The 23,064-nt window shown below is 34.7% G+C and overlaps 1 protein-coding gene across 3 annotated transcripts in view; it reads left to right on the top strand.

Moving 5' to 3' along the window:
* The window catches only part of LOC138711098 (uncharacterized), a 235,225-nt gene that overhangs the window by 10,472 nt on the left and 201,689 nt on the right, over positions 1 to 23,064 (top strand). For 2 of the 3 annotated variants that reach the window (XM_069842419.1, XM_069842418.1), the window contains exon 1: positions 13,392 to 13,578. The exons of the other annotated variant lie outside the window; for it this stretch is intronic. In XM_069842419.1, the coding sequence (XP_069698520.1) occupies positions 13,407 to 13,578 (172 nt within the window). In that variant the 5' untranslated portion in view covers positions 13,392 to 13,406. Of the gene's footprint in view, positions 1 to 13,391; positions 13,579 to 23,064 lie in introns of those variants that run through there. 3 annotated transcript variants of the gene reach the window in all.

Here is a 23,064-nt window from a genome sequence, read left to right as displayed (position 1 = left end):
CCAACCTGCTAAGAAACAGAGGATGGGAAGTACATGAGGAGATTCATTGTGTCTGAAGATTATTCTCATAGAAGGGTGGATATAATTGCCATCAATAGAAGAACCCAGAAAGCAAGAGTCTTAGACCCTACGATATCCTTTGAGCGAGACACGAATCAGGCACTGCAGATAAATGATGACAAGCGAACTAAATATGTATCTTGTCTTCCATACCTCAGTGAAAAATATGGCATTTCGCTTTACAACTGGGATGTTACAGGCTTACTATTTGGAGCGAGGGGATGTTTACCAAAATTTACATGTAATATCCTTAAATCTTTTAAAATTACCTTTTATGAGATTCAGAAAATTGTGGCGAAAATTCTGAAGACCTCTATTCAAATTCTACGCTATCATTTATATGTTAACATATACATTTCTGTTTTAAATGTACAAACCGAATAATTATTTTACTCATTTCATTTTTCTTTATATTTCGATGCTTGTAATTCCAGATCCCTCGCTTGAGGACCGATGATTTTGAATAAATCTTAGTAGTAGTAGTAGGCCTATAACTACTAAAACTACTACTACTAATATTTTTGCATAATAATAGAAGGCATCGTTTTACACTGAATCTTCACAATAAATTATATTAAAATCTGATTTTATTGAATCGCCAGGAATTTACGAACAATGCAACTGCAATGTGCATTACGGTTAGAAGAAATTCAAGTTTCAATATTTTAAACTGTTTTTTTTAATGGTTTGTGGTATGATCTCAGTAATGGAGAGAACAATTTTACAAACTCCAACTGTGTTTATTTCCACATTTCATTGATTTCTGTGGTTAGTTCAGTAATATTTGCTAATATTTATTATGTATAGCTACGGTTTTAAATTGTGGTTGAGTGGAATAATTGTACGATGCGCCGTTGTTCCTCGTCTCTTAGCATTCATCTGGTTTATTCATAAGGTTGGTTTCATAAGTTCCGGTGAGGGTTATTGAGTTTACTACCAGTATTATTATTATTATTATTATTATTATTATTATTATTATTATTATTATTATTATTACGACAGGCCTAACTATTATTATTGAATATCCGTCAAGCTTCTTTCTATTAGACTTGCCTGGAAGAAATCCTAGAAAATCACTGAAGAGACTTCTCGACCTCTAGTATGGGCCCGGATCGGGCCAATCTGTGACCAACTCCTTTGAAGCTACGAGATGATGATAATGATGATGGCGGTGATGAATATTATTAGTTATAACATACGTCATACCGAAATTGTGTTTTTGAGTATGAAATCTGTATATCTTCTTTTGTAGTATTGGCTGGATTTTATCCGAGAATGATGTACATTTAAATTTTCTTAGTATTTTTTTTATTATATAGAATAAACCGAATGAAGGATGGTGGATATCATGAGAAAATCTATTTTTAAGATAAATTAATTATTAGACTATATGCAAAATTAGTTTTACTTTTCTGTGCGATTTCAATCTTACGTTTTCGTTCCTTCTAAAAAATGTATGCCAGCTAAGGAAGTTAAATAACGTAAACATAAATACATCACAAATGGTACGTTTATGGCTGTAGCTCAGAAACGGATGGTCCGAATTATTATTATTATTATTATTATTATTATTATTATTATTATTATTATTATTATTTATTTTTATGTGCACTGGTAGGATTTGTCATCCCCTTTAAGGGGTTAGGTACAGCTTACAGCAGTAAAATTTTGGAAATACTCAACATTATTTTCATCCATTACTGTGTCTTGTATAGTAATGAAAATTAATATGTGTAAAACACTGTCCTTCTGCTATATGAAAAAAAAATATTTTTACGATTTAAAAAAATTATTTACATTTCTTCTTTCAAAATTCTGTTCATTGTGCAGTGATGAAGCGTTTCCCACATAAGTCAAAAACTATCCAGCATTCTGTGATGAAGAAATTTTTTGTGTGTATTTATGCATGCCATATCTGCAATATTATGCAAGATCACGTCTCTATCTTTGATAGATTGTCTGATAAAAATAAATTTATTTTTAAAATGGTCAAATATCAGTATTTTCTTCTAACACAAAATAGAAAAAATATTATTTACTAAGGAATGTAATTGAAAGAGCATGATATTGTAAACATTAGTTTCAGAAATAAAATAAAATAGAGAGAACATGAAGAAGTTAACAAATTTATGAGTTATGAGGGAAACGTTTGATCACTGCACAGTAAACATTTTGAATTTTGAAAAAAAAAAATCATTGTTTCTATATCGTAAAAAAATATATTTTTTTTCATATAGCAGAAGGACAGTGTTTTACACATACCAATTTTCATTATTATTCAATATACAACAATGGAGGGAAAAGAAATGTTGAATATTTCCAAAAATGTTGCTGCTGTAAGCTGTACCTAACGCCTTAGAGTGATGTCTCTGAAGACAGAGAGTGCAATTTTAAATTCAAAAGTGGAGCATGGAGTGAAGGGGTGGAACAGAATATTCAGTCTGCATTAGTTTTGATCTTTCTCTTCGAAAACTAAATCGACGTGTTTTTCCTCAAGATCGTGTCTCCTGCACATTTAAAATTATTCAAGGTGGGAAGTTTTGAAATAAATACATTGTATATTTCGAATGGCAGTTGAAGAAAATAAGCTATGAACATTAATATTGTTAGTAATGCGATAAGGAAGCGAATTGTTGCGAAATCTTTAAAACGTGTATCGAGAATATAGGTGTAATATTAGTGACACACGTTTTTTAAGCTGACTTAAGGCCCATTCACAATGAAAATTAAACGTAACGTAAGCGTTAACTTCAGAATTTAAACGTTACCGTAAAATCAAAAAGTCAAAACATTATTCACGATGGTGACATAAACATAAACGTAAATATACTTGGTAACCATGGAAACATAACAACGACGTCATTTCGTTATATTCTGTTGTATACTTCAGAGCCCTAAGACTGCGTATTGTTTTCAAATCAAGTAAGTATAAACATGATAGTTTGTAGTTTACAAACTTCCATATTAACGCCTAACTGTAATGTTAATGTCAATGTTCATGCGAATCATTGGGATGATCCCATTTAATAACTTGAGCTTGAACTTCTGTGTTTATGTTACATTTATGTTTAATTTTCATTCTGAATGGACAGTCTTATTTCAACCTCTACATGTTAATTCCATATCTCTGTACCTCCAGCGCGAAACCCCAGTGACTTCATAATGGTCCGGTCTTGTAACCTTTATCAATGGCTCCTATGTGTTTCCCTCTTACGTAACACTACCGCAGCCTATAATCTGTTTCCATGTGCTGGGTTTGCAATATGCTGTTGTCCAGTTAGAATGTTAAGGGGATACTTCATTAAAAATGACAACTTCTTTCCTAATATTTTTTTCAACCAAATTTTGAGAGCACATTTACTATGCAAATGACTAATAAAATCCAATCTTTGAATTCCCAAATGCTTTTGGCTTTTTATTTTTTATTTTTTTTTCTACTATTTTTAGAAATATTTTCAAACCTACATTTTTAGTAGAAGATCTCAGTTTTTAAGCTTCGTTTTTTTGGTTACATTCAGAAGACATAGAGAAACATTTCTATGAATTCATTTTATAAAATATCTCATTTATTGACTCTGAACATTTGTTTTGCAATTTAAAAAAATTCCTGTACTGAGTAATTAATGAAACAATATTAATAAACTAGCAGGATCTCACACAAAATAAATGCATAGAAACATGCAGCTCTCTCATAAATACTGACGTTAAAATTTCTCTCAGATTGATTAATATTTGGCATAAATAAGTTGGTGTTCATTCAAGAAAAATAAACTTACGAAAAAATGGATTTGAAAGCAAAATGAATATTTATGTAAATTAAAATTCTACTCCCTACATTCATCTAGTAACTTCAGGGAGCCAACTTCAGAACAAAAAGTCACTAGACTTGTAAAAAAATTGTAAAAAAGAATTCTTTGATGAAAAATAATTTTGACAGCTCTTTAAATGCCACGCCCCATTACATCCTTAATTAAAAACATTTTTAAACATTTAAAATCAGAATTGAACTAAATCTATTTGGAATATGAAAATATACAGTATAAAGAAATTAAATATCCGTACAAATTTATTAGAAAATGTTCATGATTTTCAGTGGAGTCTCTCCAAAAGTTTCATTTATATTCTGCTTAAGTAAATGTTTTATCCTTATATTTACTGCACGAAAAGTCTACATTTCGAAGACTTTTCATAATAGTTTACTCTTGTAATAAAGAGGTGTAATATCTGAGGTCGCGGTCGGGCGTGAGTTCAAATTCCTCTTCGGTTAATTACCTGGTTTCGCCAAAATACGAGGATGTTTTGAAAAGTAATGCCTTCTTATTTTTTTGTGTTACTGTTAACAAATTTCAGAGTGCATCCTACTCAGCTAACTTTCCTGCTTCACTGACGCAAGCTTCGTAACTCTTCCGCTAGAGAGCTCTGAATTGTAGTCTCAAACATGGCTGCATTTAACAGCACTATGTCAGTACGTCTGAAGCAGTGTACGGGTACTGTGATAAAGTTTGTGACGGCAGAAAATGTGGCTCCGAATGACATTCATTGAGAGAATGAAGGCTGTTTGTGGAGATGAATGTGTAGACATCAGTAGGCGACGTTGGTCTGTTCGTGCTTGCAATGAATCTGGTACGACTCTCAAATTGTGTGACAAAGAACGGAGCGTGTGCAGGCGATAATCTCAGAATTGGGATTTCGAAAACTTTGTGCCCAATGGGACTTGGTTTTACTGGCTTTGATCATCCGCCATACAGTCCCGATCTGGCGGCATCAGATTTTCATCTTTTCTCAAAACTTAAAGAACTCCTTAGAGAACTGCTCCTTGATTCTGACGATGCAGTGCAGACACATGGTTTCACTGTCTTTCATCATCCTCCATACAGTCGCGATCTGGCACCATCAGATTTTCATCTGTTCCTAAATCTTAAAGAACGCATGAGAGAACCGTCCTTGATTCTAACGATGTAATGCATACATTTGATTTCACTGTCTTTGATCATATTCCATGGAGTCTTGATCTGGTGCCATCAGATTTTCATCTGTTCCCAAAATTTAAAGAATACCTGAGAGAACCGTCCCTTGATTCTGACAATGCAGTGCAGATAGAAGTAAGACTGTGAAATATTTTACAGTGGCGGTATAAACAAACTGGTCTCCTGTTGGAAGATATTTGTTGATCGTCGGGGCGGTTGAATTTAATATTCAAACCTTATTTAAATATAGAATTTTGAATCTAATAATCAAACCAGATTTGGAGTGCTTACTTTTAATTATGAAGTATAAATAGCCTGAATGTTTTGTGATGGTTATTAGTTTATATTATTCACACAGAATGGAAGACTGTCAACACAAATATCTGTACACAACATGTATGTTTCGATAGAAAACTGTGTTATTAAAATGTACAAAGATCCTTAAGATTCCTTTGACAATATAGAATTCCAGTCTTTGTAGAAATATACTATATTGTATTTTGCACGGCTAGAGTTAAAGAGTTGTGTTTTTAAAATGTGAAATAATAACGAATTTACGTTTTTTTTGTGCGAAATAACAGCGAAATTAAGTAAATTTTTATATTGAAAATCAAGATTTTTTCACCGTAAAATATAATCCTTAGTAATCATTTACGGTTCGAATCTCTGATAGCAAAACTGAAAGATAGCAATAGAAGAAATGAATATAAGATATTCCAGCAAACAGAATACAAGGGACGATCAATAAGTTTCCTGACTTCCCTGAATGTAGGAGACGAGGGAGTTATCTAAAACTAGGGAAACGCCTGGAATCTAAGCTAAATGCATCATTGAAAAGCAGGAAAGAAGAATATCACAAGGCGTATATGAAGAGATTCCTGAAAAGATCGCAATAGGTGCTTGACATGTTTGCACAAAATCACGCGTAGAAGGTCAGTTCTTAAACACAATCTGACGCTGTTTGATAGACTTACTCAACAGACATGGAAGCAATGATCTTCAGTGATACGTGCATGTATGCTTAACGGTACAATAAATACAAGTGCAGTTCGGAAATATATTGATTGCACTTTGTACGTCGACATGGTCCAATTCCCTGCGAGTTGTCGATCTTGTTTGTCTTAGACCATCTGGTCTGTTTTTATTTCTGTGCTTAGGTTGTGACGATCTCCTGGTAGCGTCACTAGAAATGGCGTATTATTCTTTATATCTAGACGTAAAATAATAAATTGTGTTAAAATTCTACTCTGTCTTTTTCTTAAAGACACATTCTTATTACGTCTGTTGCTTGTTCCGAATGAAACAAAAACAAATCATTTTGAGGAATTGGAGATTATTTACGTATTAAGATATACCAGTAGAGTCAAAAAGTAACTGAACATGTGTAGACAACCTTGTTGCAGATGATATGTAACCATTTACACAACACTACTTTGAAAGTACGCCCTCTGGGAGTGACACATTTCTGCCAGCGTTCATACCACTTCTCGAAACATTCCTGCAGCCCATCTTTGGTCACTTCCCGCAAAGCGCGCGTCGCATGAATTTTCACCTCTTCGGCTGACGCAAACCGCCTCCCTTAAGTAGGGATTTGACCTTTGGAAATAGGTAAAAATCTGCAGGAGTAAAATCTGGAGAACATGGTAGCTATGGACGGACAGGTATTTTGTGTTGTGCGAGGAATTCGCTTACCAAGAGTGACCGACGTGCTGGGGTATTGTCATGATTGTCCTTGCCAGAAATTGGGTCTTTTTCGTCGAACTGCATCACGAAGACGTCGAAGAATTGCAATATGCGTCTCCTTACTGACAGTTCGACCACCAGTAATAAATTCGAATTGTACGAGACCCTGAATATCGATGTCTATACGCCTGGAGAGTAGGCAACATACCACTCGGACAAGGCAGAGAAGTTGCCTACAGAGCGTGGCGTTGCCACCCAAAGTTCGGGTACTTTCTGACTATTAGTATAATATTAGAAGAGCAAATGACTCGATAAACACTATCCAACGATAAGAAAGCCGGAAGAAAATAAATAGTTAACATAACTGATTGACTACACATGTTTACATTAAATTATCACACGAAGACTGAAATTCGTAAATTCACGTGACGACTTCAATGGACATTATATCCACCCCTATTCCGCCTGCGAAATCATTAAATACCTCCCACAAATCTCAACTGCTATTTGGACTGCCTAAACAAAAATTAACGGCTTAAGTCAGACATTTTGTACACGATCGCGACGGTTCGAACATGAAAAAATATTACAGTTTCAGGATTTGCGTAACTGGTGTTAAAAATAGGTCTCTAATCATCAGTATAAATTATGAGTAATTCTTCAGTAAATATTGCTGCTTACTTCAATGTAACGGAGTCTGATTTGTGTAGAAGATTATTGTAGCTCAATTACTACTCGTATTTTTTGTAGATAGCCTTTCTTATTTTTAATTCCTATATACTGTACGTACTTTTAATAATTGAAACGAAGGTATTTCTTACTAATTATCTTTCCTTTTTATCTAGCATGACGAGATCTAGACATTATTTTATGTAAGATAAATGATTATATAGCCTACTGTAATATTTTATTAACTTGTTGTTATTCATATTATTTGAGATATAAGTTGTTATTGGCATTATTACATTAAAACATCGTGTGAATTGATATGCAGTAAACTCATATTATTCTTCTTAATGTCTGAAGAATATCAAATATGATACAAAATAAAATAAGTTTGTACAGTTATTACATTTTATGCTGAAAATTGCTATGACCTTACGTACAATGAAAACATTGTAATATAAAGTTTGAGTATAATCATTTGCTAATGTTGAAAAGATGAACGTTTCAAGAAAAAATTTGTTCGGAAAAAAAATGAGGAAGAAGCTTAAATCCTCGTCGATAACGCACCGCGCGTTGTGTCTAGTTAATATGGATTAATACGCTTTGAAACAGGGCCAGTGAATACGAGGAAAACACACGTTTTCCAGTCTGCCGTGTTTTGTTTCCAGACTGTGTATTGTTTCCGGGTTCACGGCTCAACTGTTGCTAGGCGATTTAGTTGTGCCAGCACGCATGTGCTACTTCATTTCACCCACACGATTCTTGGCTTCACTGAAGCAGGAGCGGTCCTCCAGGAACTGAATTCGTTAGTACGCATCGTTTACTGGGGAACTGGAACTTGACTGACGCAGACCAACTCTGAATTGCAAAGTTGACCCAAGTGCTTCATTCTAGTCGTAAAGAAGCGTGCTCATCGAAACGCCTGAGGTTATATTTCCGATACAGACTATTCATGTGAGGCGTTTCGTTGTTTTCCTCATACTGTTCTGTCAAACAAGTGATATCTATCAACATTGAGGAAGCGAAGCACTCTGATATTTTTTGAATGAATGAGTTAATGAACGAATAAATAAATAAATAGTGAATGAATGACTTCGTACGCCGTTGTGGTTATGTTGATGGCAGGAGGACTTTCCGATCAAGCGGTCCGAGATTCGATTCTCGGCGTGGGCAATGGAAGAAATTTATCTTCCGTCCATAGGACTGGGTGTTTGTCCGTTGTATTGTGATTGTCCTGTGATGTCTCTGCGGTGGCCTTGTGACATGCTAATCCTATGACCAGGGAGGTCCGTACTTGTGAGACGTCTAGTGTGTGAGTCAGTGACTGTTCCTCTCCTACTCGCTGTGGCATGTAAGACAGAAAACGTGGAGGTTATAAATCAACAAAGAAAGAAAGATGAATGGATGAATGAATTAGTTTGTGAACTAATTGATGAATTATGATCTCGGATGTAACTACAATACAGGGTGCGCTTGTTCGATTCTCGATAAGGACTGAGTATATGTCGTTTGTTTGCATTGTCTGAAGCTGTGACATTGTGTAATGCTAACCACATATCAAGGTATGCCACCATTTCTGAACCTATAGTGTTGGTTAAAATTGTTACAGGAGTAAGGCCGGAACGGGTTAAAAGGCCCAATTCTTATAAAACTGTGACATTGTTGCTGACGATTGAATGATTTAGTGATGGCCACACGGTGGAAATCCAAAACTTTTCTTCAGATCGTATAAATGTAAATATTTGAAAACTTAAGTCCGCCGAGTTAGCTCTCTGGAGCGCGTCAGCTTCCGGGATTCGATTCCCGGCAGATTCAGAGATGTGTAAGTTTTTTACGTAGGGACTAGGAGTGGTGGCGGTGAACAACTTCTGATCACTAGATTGTGCACCAATATACCTGGGTTAAATCCCAAATCTCTCCGCAGTGCATATGAAGAAAAGGCATATGTCACTGTTGATAGTGATTCGTCCGTCGGATGGGGACGTTAAGCCTGGCAGCCCTCTTGATGCTGTGCGACAGGAGTAGGCTACGTACCGGTACCGGGTTTCCCCATCGTACTTCCTCATCTTCATCATCATTCCCACTCATTTCCCAAATTACACTTACAGGAACATTTACACATATATTCACCCTAATACACAACATAACTCTCCACAGATACATATCATGCACAGTGTGGCCCGCCGAAGTGGTGTGCAACTTGAAAATGGGTCACAGTCCTGCAATCTATACGCAATATGCGAAACCTGAATCTTGTTAGGTAGGCATTGGATACACACACAAACACGCATACACATACACACACGCACGCACACAGACACAGTTGAAAAAATTGAATTTGCAGCGAAAGACTTATTCCCTTCCTTCAAAAATTATTTATTTGTAATTCTTATATATATATATATATTTTTTAATTTTCGTCGTTCACTTTCTCCGATGGGTTCTCACTTCTTCGGACTTTGGCTTCGCCGTCGATCAGATCGCCTGCCTAACGGCAAACCTCTCCGAACAAATGTAACTTTGTAAAATTCCTTTGCAGAACGAAAGTTACATTTATTCGGATCAATTTTCTACTCACTTGAAGGACAGAACTAAAATTCTTTCAATCATTTACGAGATCATAATACTAGTAGAGTCAGAAAGTACCCGAACTTCTGGTGGCAACGCCACGCTCACTAGGCAACTTCTCTGCCTTGTCTGTGTGGTATGCGGCCTACTATCCAGGCGTATAGTCTCAGTGTGCCGACCGATCAAAGGAGAAAGTAATTCTTGGAGTGTTCATCGATATCCAGGGTCTCTTAAATTTCGAGTTTATCCTGAGGGTCGAACTGTCAGTAAGGAGACGTATGTTGTAATTCTTCGGCGTCTTCGTGATGCAGTTCGACGAAAAAGACCCAATTTGTGGCAAGGACAGAATTAGGTTTTTCATCATGACAACCTAGCATATCGGTCGCTCTTGGTGAGCGAATTGCTCGCACAACACGAAATACCTGTCCTTCCACAGCCACCATATTCTACAGATCTTACTCCAGCAGATTTATACCTATTTCCAAAGGTCAAATCCCTACTAAAGGGATGGCAGTTTCCGTCAGCCGAAGAGGCGAAAATTCATGCGACGCGCGCTCTGCGGGAAGTGACCAAAGATGGGCTGCAGGAATGTTTCAAGAAGTTTGCCACTGTCAAGGGGGCGTATTTTGAAGGTGGTGTTGTGTAAATGGTTACATGTTATCTGCAACAAAGTTATCTACCATGTTCGGTTACTTTTTGACTCTACTAGTACACTGCCATAATATACTGCTCTCTTAAATTGAGTGAGGATGTTGGGAATTGAATCAATGGCTTTCTCAAAATACGCTTTGAAATTTTTAATATAAACTAGTTTTTATCTCGAAAAGGAAGCAAAAAACGAGCAAAATTATATTGAACTTTTTTGTTTGAAATATCTCAAAGAATAACCCCCTGAAATTAATGGCATTACTTACGGTTCACTCTGTGTATGAAAGAAAACTAATATAATAATAATAATAATAATAATAATAATAATAATAATAATAATAATAATAATAATAATGATTTATTTAACCTGGCAGAGTTAAGGTCATACGGCCTTCTCTAACACTCAACCTACTAATGAAATGTTGAAATTAAACTTTTTCGCAGTGTGTAGATCAGTTGTGGATTAAAAGAATGCATGAATTCCTCTAACTTCCAAAAGAAACTCGTAATTTTTTTATAACATTTGCAACCTGTACTTATGTACAATAAGCTTCCGTCTACAAAACAAAGACGAGAAATTTCCATCAAAATAAAGACGAAAAGTTTCATTGAACTTGAAAGTGATATCTGTGTGTGTATCGAATACAGAGTTCAGATTTGAGAGATACTTTCTGAAAAACAGGCACATTTGTCGCGTTAATAACATTCTGTTTTACTTTAGTGTATAACTACTGAAACTTCTTTTATTCTTATGTTAAATATTGTTGGTATCTTTGAACACACAATAAATGTACCATGTTAATAAGGAGTTTTTTTGTTTTATTTTGTAAATTATCTCACAATCCATCTCAGCTATACACAGTACTCCCCCTGGGGGCCGCGTCCCCCTAATTTGGGAACCACTGCCATACAATGTAACACAGGTTTTCAAAAGTATATAGGCTACTGGATTAACTGTGTCGCCACATGTTTCGAAGATATACGTGGTAGCCATGATTTATGAAACGATCTTCGTGTATCTACGTGCATTAGTATAAAACAGGTATGTAGGCCTACATGAACTTCTTATCTGTACTAATAATAAATCTGTAAGCGAAATTTTTCTGGTAATTTTCGCTTTTCCAAAAATAATTTGTCTTAACATGTATAATTAATGATCCTGAAAACGAAAATCGCTTTTTTGAAATTTTTGTTTCTATGTCTGTCTGTCTGTCTGTCTGGATGTTTGTTACCTTTTCACGCGATAATGGCTGAACGGATTTCGATGAAAATTGGAACATAAATTAAGTTCGTTGTAACTTAGATTTTAGGCTATATGACATTCAAAATACTTTATTTAAAAGGGGGGTTATAAGGGGGCCTGAATTAAATAAACCGAAATATCTCGCTTATTATTGATTTTTGTGAAAAATGTTGCATAACAAAAATTTCTTTAAAAATGATTTCCGATAAGTTTTACTCCAGGCAAAATTTTGATAGGACTGGTATTTAAGTCTGTCCGTCTGTCTGGATGTTTGTTACCTTTTCACGCGATAATGGCTGAACGGATTTCGATGAAAATTGGAATATAAATTAAGTTCGTTGTAACTTAGATTTTAGGCTATATAGCATTCAAAATACTTTATTTAAAAGGGGGATTATAAGGGGGCCTGAATTAAATAAACCGAAATACCTCGCTTATTATTGATTTTTCTGAAAAATGTTACATAACAAAAATTTCTTTAAAGATGATTTTCGATAAGTTTTGTTCCAGGTAAAATTTTGATAGGACTGATATTTAAGGATATACAAGAGTTTTAAAATAACAATACAATGCATTTCCACCGCCGCCTCAGATTATAGTGTCGTTGTTCCGTAACTGCTATGTGCAAAATATTAAATTTTTTAGTAGGAAGAAAAACAAATTTATTCATTTTATGGCAGTAGTGCATAGGAGATCGTGAATTTTTACATTTTTACACAATCAACTCTATTAATTTGGAGAGATTTATTAAAGGATGCATTCAAGACTAATTTAGAAAAATGTTAAACGAATTATATTTGCACCAAGTGAGTGGTCTCTGGTCCAAAACGAAAGAATTTTAATTATTTAAATACAATATTTAAATTAAGTAGCATTTTAAACGATTTATTCTTCTATCAAACACGAATGTTCCTTGGACCCAATGTTCTATTTTAATTATGTAATTACTTTATATTTATTTCTAATAAGTGCAGCGGAGCGCACGGGTACAGCTAGTGTGTAATAAATTGCTAAAAAGTACTGAAGGCTATATCTGTCCTATGAAGTATGGGTATAGAAAACCAAGAAGAGTTCTGGTGGAAAACTTTAACCGGCTTATATTGTGTTGTTTCACACCCGGGTGCTTTTGTCTCTTAACTATCAGGGGATGAAGATAAAAAGTGAACACGCAGTGCAGATAAGCGATCACCGTGAAGTCTCTTTCTGCGTTACACCTGATTTTTTGTGTCAGCTGGAAAGTGAGTGTTGTCCAAACATTTTTTTGAGTATCGTAACGATTTTTGTATTGCCAATTATTCACGAAGTATATGAAAAAGTGGAAGCCATCTGTTCTCTCCTTCCAAGCTGTTTTCTCGTAGTTTTTTTTACCATCCTCTCGCGTCCATTCACCTCCAACACTACTTAATACTTAAAACGTGGAAAGGGAAGGACTTGGCAGCGTGTGATATCATGATGGCCGTCACACTTGGATGTGCTCGTTTTCATTGATCAAGTTTACGTTTCCGCGTCCGCGCATGGGATGACGCCGCGGGGCGTCTCGATGCTGGTGACGTCACCACAAGGCATCCCCTATGACTCAGGCGACGACCGTCAGTCGCCTGGCGGATCTCGCGCGGAGTGGTCCAGTGTCGCTTCTCGCGGAGAGCGAGCGGTGTGTGACGAGTAAACAGTGCAGTCTGGCGCCTCACGTGATGCAGGATGAGGGGGTGGACCCCTTTCCACAGCTCCACATGTACCACCAAGGTAAGCGCTCGGCGACCGGTGCCAGTTTGATACTTCGAACGCAACAATTAATAAAAAAAGAAACACGTTCAACAGCAGTGCATTGTTAAGCAAAGATGCGAGTTCCAACGAGAAGACGAAAAGGACGATGTTTATTCGTGATAAATATAATTTAGAAAATAAGAATACGTACAGTTTTCTTTCAAAGACAATGGCAAACGTAGGAAAAATTATAAGTTTGAAACCAGGAAAGTGAATATGAATAAATATGTGTGAAAAATACATTTGTAGATAACATTATCGTTCAATGTTAGCCACGATTGTTTAACTAGTGACGCAACAATTTAAAAAAAAAAAAGAAAAAAAAAAGAGACGACTTTGAAACGTCAAGTGAATGTGATGAGTACATAAAAATTTATTTTCAAAGAGCAGGTTAAACGCTGAAAATATTTCTCGAAAATATGCGAGTTTCAAATATCGAAGGAGAAAATTGATAAGCGTGTGTATAGAAATATGTGTGCATTCAAAATTCAAAGACTGATAAGAACGTGCGCGAAATTCTAAAAATGAAGATGGGTTTGAAGAATGGACAACAGAAAATAATATATCTACAAAGAAACTGATAATTCAGAAGAAACAGAGATTACGAAAGTTGACATATACTTTCTCATCACATTTTTTAAGCGTTTCGTTACAATTCAGTTCCCTTATGATCATGTTGTGTGTGGTATCACTGTTTGTAGTTTATTTTGTCCAACAATTTTCCGAAATATAGGCTATACATAAATGAAATATTTTAATAATCATCCAAATAAAAAGATAAACCCTCGTCAGTTTTGTATACAGAAAACATCCTGTATGGTCATAAAACTAAGACATTTTACCATTTATAAATTTTATGATTTAAGTACAAATCAAATAATTACTTTTGCAGAAATGAACATAAATGTATATACATACCTTGTGTTTTTCTTGGTATAGGACATAGCAATTTGACATTACCATAAGAAACCTACGTATAAAAACAATGAACCAGAAAGTGTAAATATATTACCGGTATAAAATAAAGTAGATCCCGGTTGAGACAAGTTACCTGGTTCAGGTTTTTTTCAAAGTTTTCCTCAACCCATTAAGAGCAAACTCTGGGTAATTTTTGGCGCTGAACTCGGGACGCATTTCGTTGGCCTAATCACCTTCATTTCACTCAGACGCTGATAACCATCGCAGTTGATAAAGCGTCGTAAAATAAATCAATATAAAATAAAATAAACTACAGCTGCCCACATTTTGTTCTGTATCTCATATACTTTTTATTTAAAGTTGGCCATTTGAAAATTTTAAAGACAAATTAAGGAAAACTTAGATGAACATAGGCCTAACCTGTAACATTTAGTATTCTAGTGTATATACATAAAATTTTAATAAGATATAAAAAAAAATTATGAAAAAGAAAAACTAAAAACACTTAGCTGTAAGTGCCAAATTATTCTCATAAACTAGTGGAAGGATTTGAATGAATTCTTTTACACAGCTACAGACATAATTTATTATGGTAACTGGGTCTATTTTTCTATGTTACTCCAGGAATGAGCTTATGATTTTTTGGAAATTTGAAAAATTGAATTAAATACACTACACTGCCATAATATTAAGTGAGTTACTTGCAACAACTTTTGTACGTAACATTTTTTCATGAAACGAATGTATAAAAAGTTCTTAGCAATATTCCATAGTCAATTAGCACTATACAATAGCGGATATAAACGCAGTTAAGCAACATCAATCTTTCGGAACCGAAATACGCATTATGACAAGCTGTGTTGTGGTCCGCTGTGAGTGGTGTTGGCTTAAAACCTTACACAATGAAACTGTCCAGGTTTTGTTCTTGTTGTAACATTTTCCTTGTTTATATTTTTTGCGCTTCCTTCTGCTGTCATGCCCCTCGGCTGTAGCCCCGTTAACTCCTAATTAAAAGACGGGTCCGAGATAGAGTGACTTAATCCCTGGATAAACAGAGCTTAATCCCTCGGGAGAGAGAAGAGGAGTAAAGATTGAGTAGTAAATTCGTAAAGTTATTATTTCTGCCGATATGAATACAACCGGGAATTGAACCTAAAGCGACAACGCAGCGATCTGGGGATAGCGAGCGGGAATCTGTGCTTCGAAACTGTGCTTGAGCGTCGGTTCGAATCCCGTTTGGAGTTATACTCTATTTGGATTCTATTTGCCGAGATTTTCCCCAACTGTAAGGTGCATGCCATGTGGTACCATTAAGAATTCTTGGACTCGTTTCACCATAGCCTATCATTTCGCGATGGCAAATCCACCGACTCTCACGCAGTTGATACAACGCAGTTAAGTAAATTGTTAATGAACTTGAAATTGCTAATGTGAATTAATTAAACAGAAGAGGGAGTCTATTTTGAACAACATGTCTGTTGAACACTTCTTGTGGTTTTGTTTCATTACAACCTCTTAAGGGGAGGTTGACGACTGAAGTGACATCTTAGCATTAACATTTTTTTTTATCTTTGAAACTTTTCAACTAATAATCACCAAAGTTTTCAAAATCTATTTATGTGTGTCTTGCATATGTCACATGAACTTTATTCTGATTGGATTAATTCTTTAGCTATTTTTTATACTTTTTTGGTAACTCAAAACATTAGTTTTAATACACTTTTCTCAAAATATATTATAGATATAAGTGTGAATATTTTTTCACACATGTAAGAACTCTCACATTTTTTAATACACTTTTCTCAAAAACTATCATATGTATAAATATATGGTCCACACCTGTGGAGTAACGAGTAGTGCGTTTGACCGCGAAAACAGTGGCCCGAGTTCGAATCCCGGTTGGGGCAAGTTAGGCTGGTTGAGGTTTTTTCGGGATTTTTTCTCAACCCAATATGAGCAAATGCTGGGTAACTACCGGTGCTGGACCCCGGACTCATTTCACCGGCATTATCACCTTCATTTCATTCAGATGCTAAATAACCTGAGATGTAGATACAGCGTTGTAAAATAAGTCCCCTAAAAATCTTAGAAATTGTTTAACCAATAACCACCCAATTTTCCAAAAATCTATTTATGTGTTGCATATTTAACACGAACTTTATCCTGATTGGATGAATTGTTTAGCTATATTGATCAGTTTTTCGAAATTACCTTTTTTTTTTTTTGGTAACTCAAAGCATTGGTTTTGATATACTTTTCTCAAAAACTATCGTAGATATTCATTCATTCAATGTTCTGCCCAAGGACAGGTCTTCCACTCCAAATCCAGCTTTCTACAATCTTTTCTATTTTCTGCCTTCCTCTTTGTCTCCATATATGGTCCATATATCTTAATGTCTATTATCTGATACCTTCTTTTACACCGAACTCTTCTCCCGTTCACTATTCCTTTCAGTGCATCCTCCAAAGGTAGTTTCTTCTCAGCCATTTTCTTCCTGATCAGTTTTACCATCATTCTTTCTTCACCCACTCTTCCCAACACAGCTTCATTTCTTATTCTGTCTGTCCACTTCACACGTTCCATTCTTCTCCATATCCACATTTCAAATTATTCTATTCGCTTCTCTTCACTTCGTCGCAATGTCCATGTTTCTGCACTATACAATGCCACATTCCATACAAAGCACTTTATTAGTCTCTTCCTTAGTTCTTTTTCCAGAGGTCCGCAGAAGATGCTTCTTTTATCTTAGATATAAGTGTGATTATTTTTTCACACATGTAAGAAATCTCATTTTTAATACACTTTCCTCAAAAACTATTGTAGGTATAAGTGTGAATATTTTTTCACACATTATAGAAGCCATATGTTAGAATCTGAGGAACAGAAAAGTTACATTTTTCATTAGCATCATAATGTTCAACATTTCCAATCAAAAAGAAGATACGTTTTCAGGATATTTAACATGCGGTATGAACGAGTCTTAAGACGTATCAATATGGTTGTTCCTTACTTGATGTAATAACGTATGATAAGCTTTCGTGCAAAACTTGAATCAAATTGGATTTGCAGTTTCTGAGAAAAGGAACATTTAAAATTACAAAACCGTTTTGAGAAAAACCAGAATAAAGATATGTTTTATTGTTGGTGCTGTGTAACATAACAGCTTCAAAACATGTCCTTTAAACTATAAGCATTCTGATCCAGAAAAGAGCGGTGAATTTAATTGAATTAAATGTAGAAAATATCATTCTTTTATCGTTTCAATCTTCAACGTTCTCTTAAGAATCTCTGTTGTTTTAGAAGGTCGTTAAAGAGGCAATTAGCTTGTACCTTCTTATTAATAGAACCGGCCACGGGCTGCAAGACTAATAAGGCGCTCACTTTTCTCGATGCGTAGGTTTGAATCCCGCCTACAGCATGCATGGTGTTTGTTCATTAACAGTAGAATGACCTATGTTGTCTCGTATAGAGATTCGCTTCCGTGTAGTCTCAAGTAGAAAATAGACCTACTCAGAAAGTTCTTTCAAGGGCTGTAGTGCTATGTAATCAGCGTTTTATCAACAGTAACCTCAGTAGAGGTTTTGATTTTATCGATAAATCTGCGAGTGGAACACTAGAGGTTTTGATTTATCTAGAGAAAACCAAAATTCGAGTGAGATTTAATTGACTATTACACGGTTACAATAACATATTAATTGACTAACTGAAATTATATTTCACTAATGTTACCTTTACCAAAACGTTTGAACATGTGGCGCAAGCGCTAGAGGCACGGACTGTCTCTACCGCTCGGTCCAAAGGGTTGTGGGTTCGAGTCCCGCCTCGGGAATGGGTGTTGCGTTTGTATTAGTTTAAGTAAAAGGAAACAAATGAAAGACAACAGGAAAACAAAGATAACTTCGGTAAACGGCCTCTGGCCGGTAAACTTAAAAAAAAAAAAAAAAAAAAAAAAACGGAGCCGTCATTTTCAGTTGACTGTCTATGCTATAACTAAATGACGATCGCATAGCATGTTTTATAATACCGTAAAGAATTTTCAGTTTGAAATGTTGGCAAACAAAGAAACAAATGGTAGGGTTTTTTACTAGGTTATTTTACGACGCTTTATCAACATCTTAGGTTATTTAGCGTCTGAAGGAGATGAAGGTGATAATGTCTGTGAAATTAGTCTGAGATCCAGTACTGATAGTTACCCAGCATTTGCTCATACTGGGTTGAGGGAAAACCCCGGAAAAAATCTCAACCAGGCAACTTGCCCCAACCAGAAATCGAACCCGGGCCACCTGGTTTCGCGGTCAGACGCGCTAACCGTTACTCCACAAATGTGGACCAACTGGTAGGAAGGTGATAAAAACAGTATAAAGTATATAAATATTAGAAGAAATAAAGTACTCCAATACAATAAAATAGATATTAATTGACCTGCTAAAATTCTATTTCATTAATGTTACCTTCACCAAAATGTTTGAACGAAGCCGCCATTTTTGGTTGACTATCTATGCGGGAAACAAATGACGATCGCAAAGCATGTTTCATAGTACCGTAAAGAATTTGCAGTTTGAAATGTTGGCAAACAAAGAAACAAATGCTAGGGTAGTGATGAAAACGAACAAAAGCTAGGGAAGCGCTAAAATTAAACAAATGCTAGGAAAGCGATAAAATTGTGCGATAAGCAACCATGATTGGTTGAAAGGCGTCCTTTCGTACCGTTTTATTGGTTAAAAGTAGTATGACGTAGTAAAAGTGTAATAGTCATGAATAGAAACCGTTATAAGTAATTATTTAGTCTTAGATGTTATTGTGTTTGCAGAACACAAATAAGCGTGCATTCGGAATGTGAGCGCAGTCCTGAAATAGATCAAGGTTGTTGTGCATCAGTCACTACGCATCGTACTGAATACGTATTTACTCATGTGTCACACGTTCATGCGGGTGGAACATTTGGCTGCATACTTTAAAATTAAAACTGAAAGTTGTTTAACAAAATGACATTTTGCATAAACTAGTATAAGTGATAAAGAATGTTTTCAGCACCGTTTGAAACACGTCTCTTGTAATAAGAACAGTGATGAGGGACGACTGACCCATCGAGGCAAAATTGAATGAAATAGAGTATTTTTATAAGATACTAGCTTAAATTACCCGGCGTTGCCCGAGTTTTAAATTTTGGTCTATTTCAAAATAAACTGTTTGTTAGACTTATCGGAGACCTCGGCAAGGAAACTATATAAAACCAAAACGAACCATATTTACTTATGTTTTCTCCTCCCTAGTGACGGATATTAAAGAAAGTGCCACTAATATCCAAAGAAACTGACTAATCGAAATAATTCCATCTCACCTATGATTAGAGTTTTAACAACATTAAGACCTTATGCTACAGCGATATTTAAGATATTTAACATTGTGATTGATGATAATATTTATCGGCATTATGCATTATTAAGCCTTTCTGCCCACAATATATTTAATTTCCTTCAAGGCCAAACTACAATCTGTAACGGATGGATTCTATCAATCACATGTATTTCAGGGTGTTTTGCAGTAACGGAGACTATACTCATCAGAATTCACTCTCCTGGAGAAGGCAATGTAGAACACTACCACAACAGAAAATCATATTTTTCTATAAACGGCCAAGTCATTAGTGACCATAACTTATTAACTGTTAACAGTAACAGTAAAATAGGCTCTATATTATTATTGCAATATTATAATATTGTAATATTATCACAAATATTACTATAACTTATAATAATTGCTTAAAATCGAATGGCTATAATAGCAATACGTGGGATAAAAACATAATCTTCTTTCGTTTTTCCAGTTAATATGCCACTCATATTACGTTTCGCATGAGTTTTTGACACAAATTCTTGTTAGTGCATAATTTTGGTGAGTCAATATTTCGCAATAGTAGGTCTACTATGGCTATTCAGTATTAAGTAAATTATGTGGTAGCAATCCTTGTAGTTTGAAAGAATTCTAGAATTCAATTGGATAAAACAGTCTGCTCACTATCTACAAAACTGCATCGAGGAATTCATAATACGGTCCTGGACTGTGTAAAGATACTTATTGCATGAATTATCTAGTTTTAGCCTTCATGATGTGTAACAACAATGTAATTTAATTTCGTGTTAAAATTTCCAAGGCCTCGTGAAAGTCGATGTTGAATACAACAGACAATAATAAAGAACAATTGACTGTAGAAGATTTTGCATTTTAATATAATACATGAATATTTGGTATATTTATTTTTATTTTTTATATATTTAATTAATTTAACTTCCATTTACACAATTTTAATGTAGCCTATGTTCTTCTCCTGGTTATGAAGGTTAAATGTGCAAACTTTGGCACATTATTAAGATTTATCGGAACCGGCAGTCTATTTATTAAATAAATTTATATGTACTGGCAGAGTTAAGGTCATAAGCCTTTTTTCACTCAATCAATAGAGACAGTAAATCTCAAGACATTGACCATAACTCTAAATTATTCCGTGCAAATTTTATTGAGATTATATCTGACATGCGTGTAAAATGTAATGATACTTCTTAATAAATCTTCTTAAATAATAAAACATCTTGTAATTATTACGGTACATTTCACTTCAAAATTTATTTATTTTTATTTTTTATTTAACTAGTAAGAAAAGTGAGTACAAATCAGAATTATAAAACAAAAATGTTTCTAGCCACTACCGTAAGAGCCAGGTTCGTGTACGGTGTGGTCTTAGCCAATAATATAACATAAAATTTATAAAAACAATTTACTAAATACACTAATTAACTTAATTCAGACCGATAATTGACACACAAGAGAAGAGAATAAAACACATCTATTATAAATTGACAATCAGACAGAAGCCAGTGACATTCAATAAGAACATGAATATAATCGACAGAGATAAAATGGTAAAAAATACACACATTTGTTAATATTATCTATCATGAATAATTTTATAAATTTCTTTTTTAAAAGGTTCAATTTTAAAATATATCAAATTTTGAAAACGATTTGTAATTTTATTATAAAGTCTTGGGCCAAAACTAGCGCCATGTTTAAGAGCTGAATTTTTATGATATTTAGGCTCAATCAATGGGAAAGTACTTATGTAGAACTTTGTCTTTATTATGATATTCATGTCGATTAGATTTATGTTTTATTTGATTTCTGTGGTTGCAAGTTAGTAAACTATATTTACAAATTTATTCAATAGTTAATACTTTAAAACCTGTATAAATTAAATTTGTTGAATAATCCATATTTTTGGTTAGACAAATTTTTATTAATCTTCTGTGTAATAAAATTAATGAATTAAGTACAGATGATGCTACTCCATCCCAATTTATTACATCATACTGTATTAATGATTGCACTAAAGCTAAAAATATTATTCTCAATGCCTCCTTAGTGATAGAATTTGGAAATTTAATGGATTTATAAATTGTCTTTCTTATAATTGTACATTTGAAATCAATTTTTTTATCCCAACGTAAATGTTGATCTAAAATAATTCCCAAATATTTAACTTGTGTGGAAGGTGTTAGATGTTGCCAAATTGTAAAATTTTGTGGATTATAAGTGCAGTACCTCATAATTATTTGATTAAAGTCTATTGCCTTATCTTTGCCACTGCTGAATCGAGACATTCTGTGTATGATACAGATCCTTGTGCTTCTCTTATCGAACTTAAAAACATTCCGTCTGATTATAAGTCCATATAATGGCTCATGCAAAGACACCCACGTGCTTCAGAGCAAGTTAATTTCTCTGTTATTACTTTCGAGACATTCATTTTGCTTACATTTATGGCGTGGATAAGTACATGTTCTTAAACCGTGAAATTATCTTCTTGCACTATTTATTTCTGAGTGAATCGCTTCAACATGTGACTTCGAAAAGGAGGTGGAATGTCAGGATGGAATAATCTAGCTTCTAGTATTAGTATTTAGTAGTATTTATTTATTTAACCTGGTAGAGATAAGGCGGTCAGGCCTTCTCTGCCCCTCTACCAGGAGATTCCAACTGTAATACGAAGAATAAAATTACAATTCTAAATTCACACCAGGGAGAATTTTATTTACTAGTTATTTAACGACGTTGTATCATAGCGTCTGCAGAATTGGTGATAGCGAGATGGTATTTGGCGAGTTGAGTCAATTCTATCCATGAAAACCTGACATTCTTCTTAGAGTTGGGGAAAGCTTCGGAAAAATCCCATCAGATAATTATCTGTCCAAACGGGATTCAAACTCAGTCTGAGCGTAATCTTGAAGCTTGAGTCGAGCCCTCTAAGTAGGGCTTATTAAACTGTTTCGGTGGCACCAGAGAGGTCTGTGGCTCGATTCCCAAGAAATAATTTTTTAGCCCAAACAGATTTCAAAATTCTTTAAAGGGAGTATGGAAGATAGAGTTGGTGAAAATGTTTTTTGTTTGTTTTATGGTTTATTGATATTTTGAGTTTCCTGTTTAAATTTATATGTGGCATTAATGTTAGTTGATTAAACAAGTACTTTTAATAATGTTTTAATTATGTT

This window comes from Periplaneta americana, chromosome 12, assembly GCF_040183065.1.
Source record: "Periplaneta americana isolate PAMFEO1 chromosome 12, P.americana_PAMFEO1_priV1, whole genome shotgun sequence".
NCBI classification, from domain to species: domain Eukaryota; kingdom Metazoa; phylum Arthropoda; class Insecta; order Blattodea; family Blattidae; genus Periplaneta; species Periplaneta americana.
This window is presented reverse-complemented; position numbering and strand designations above follow the sequence as displayed.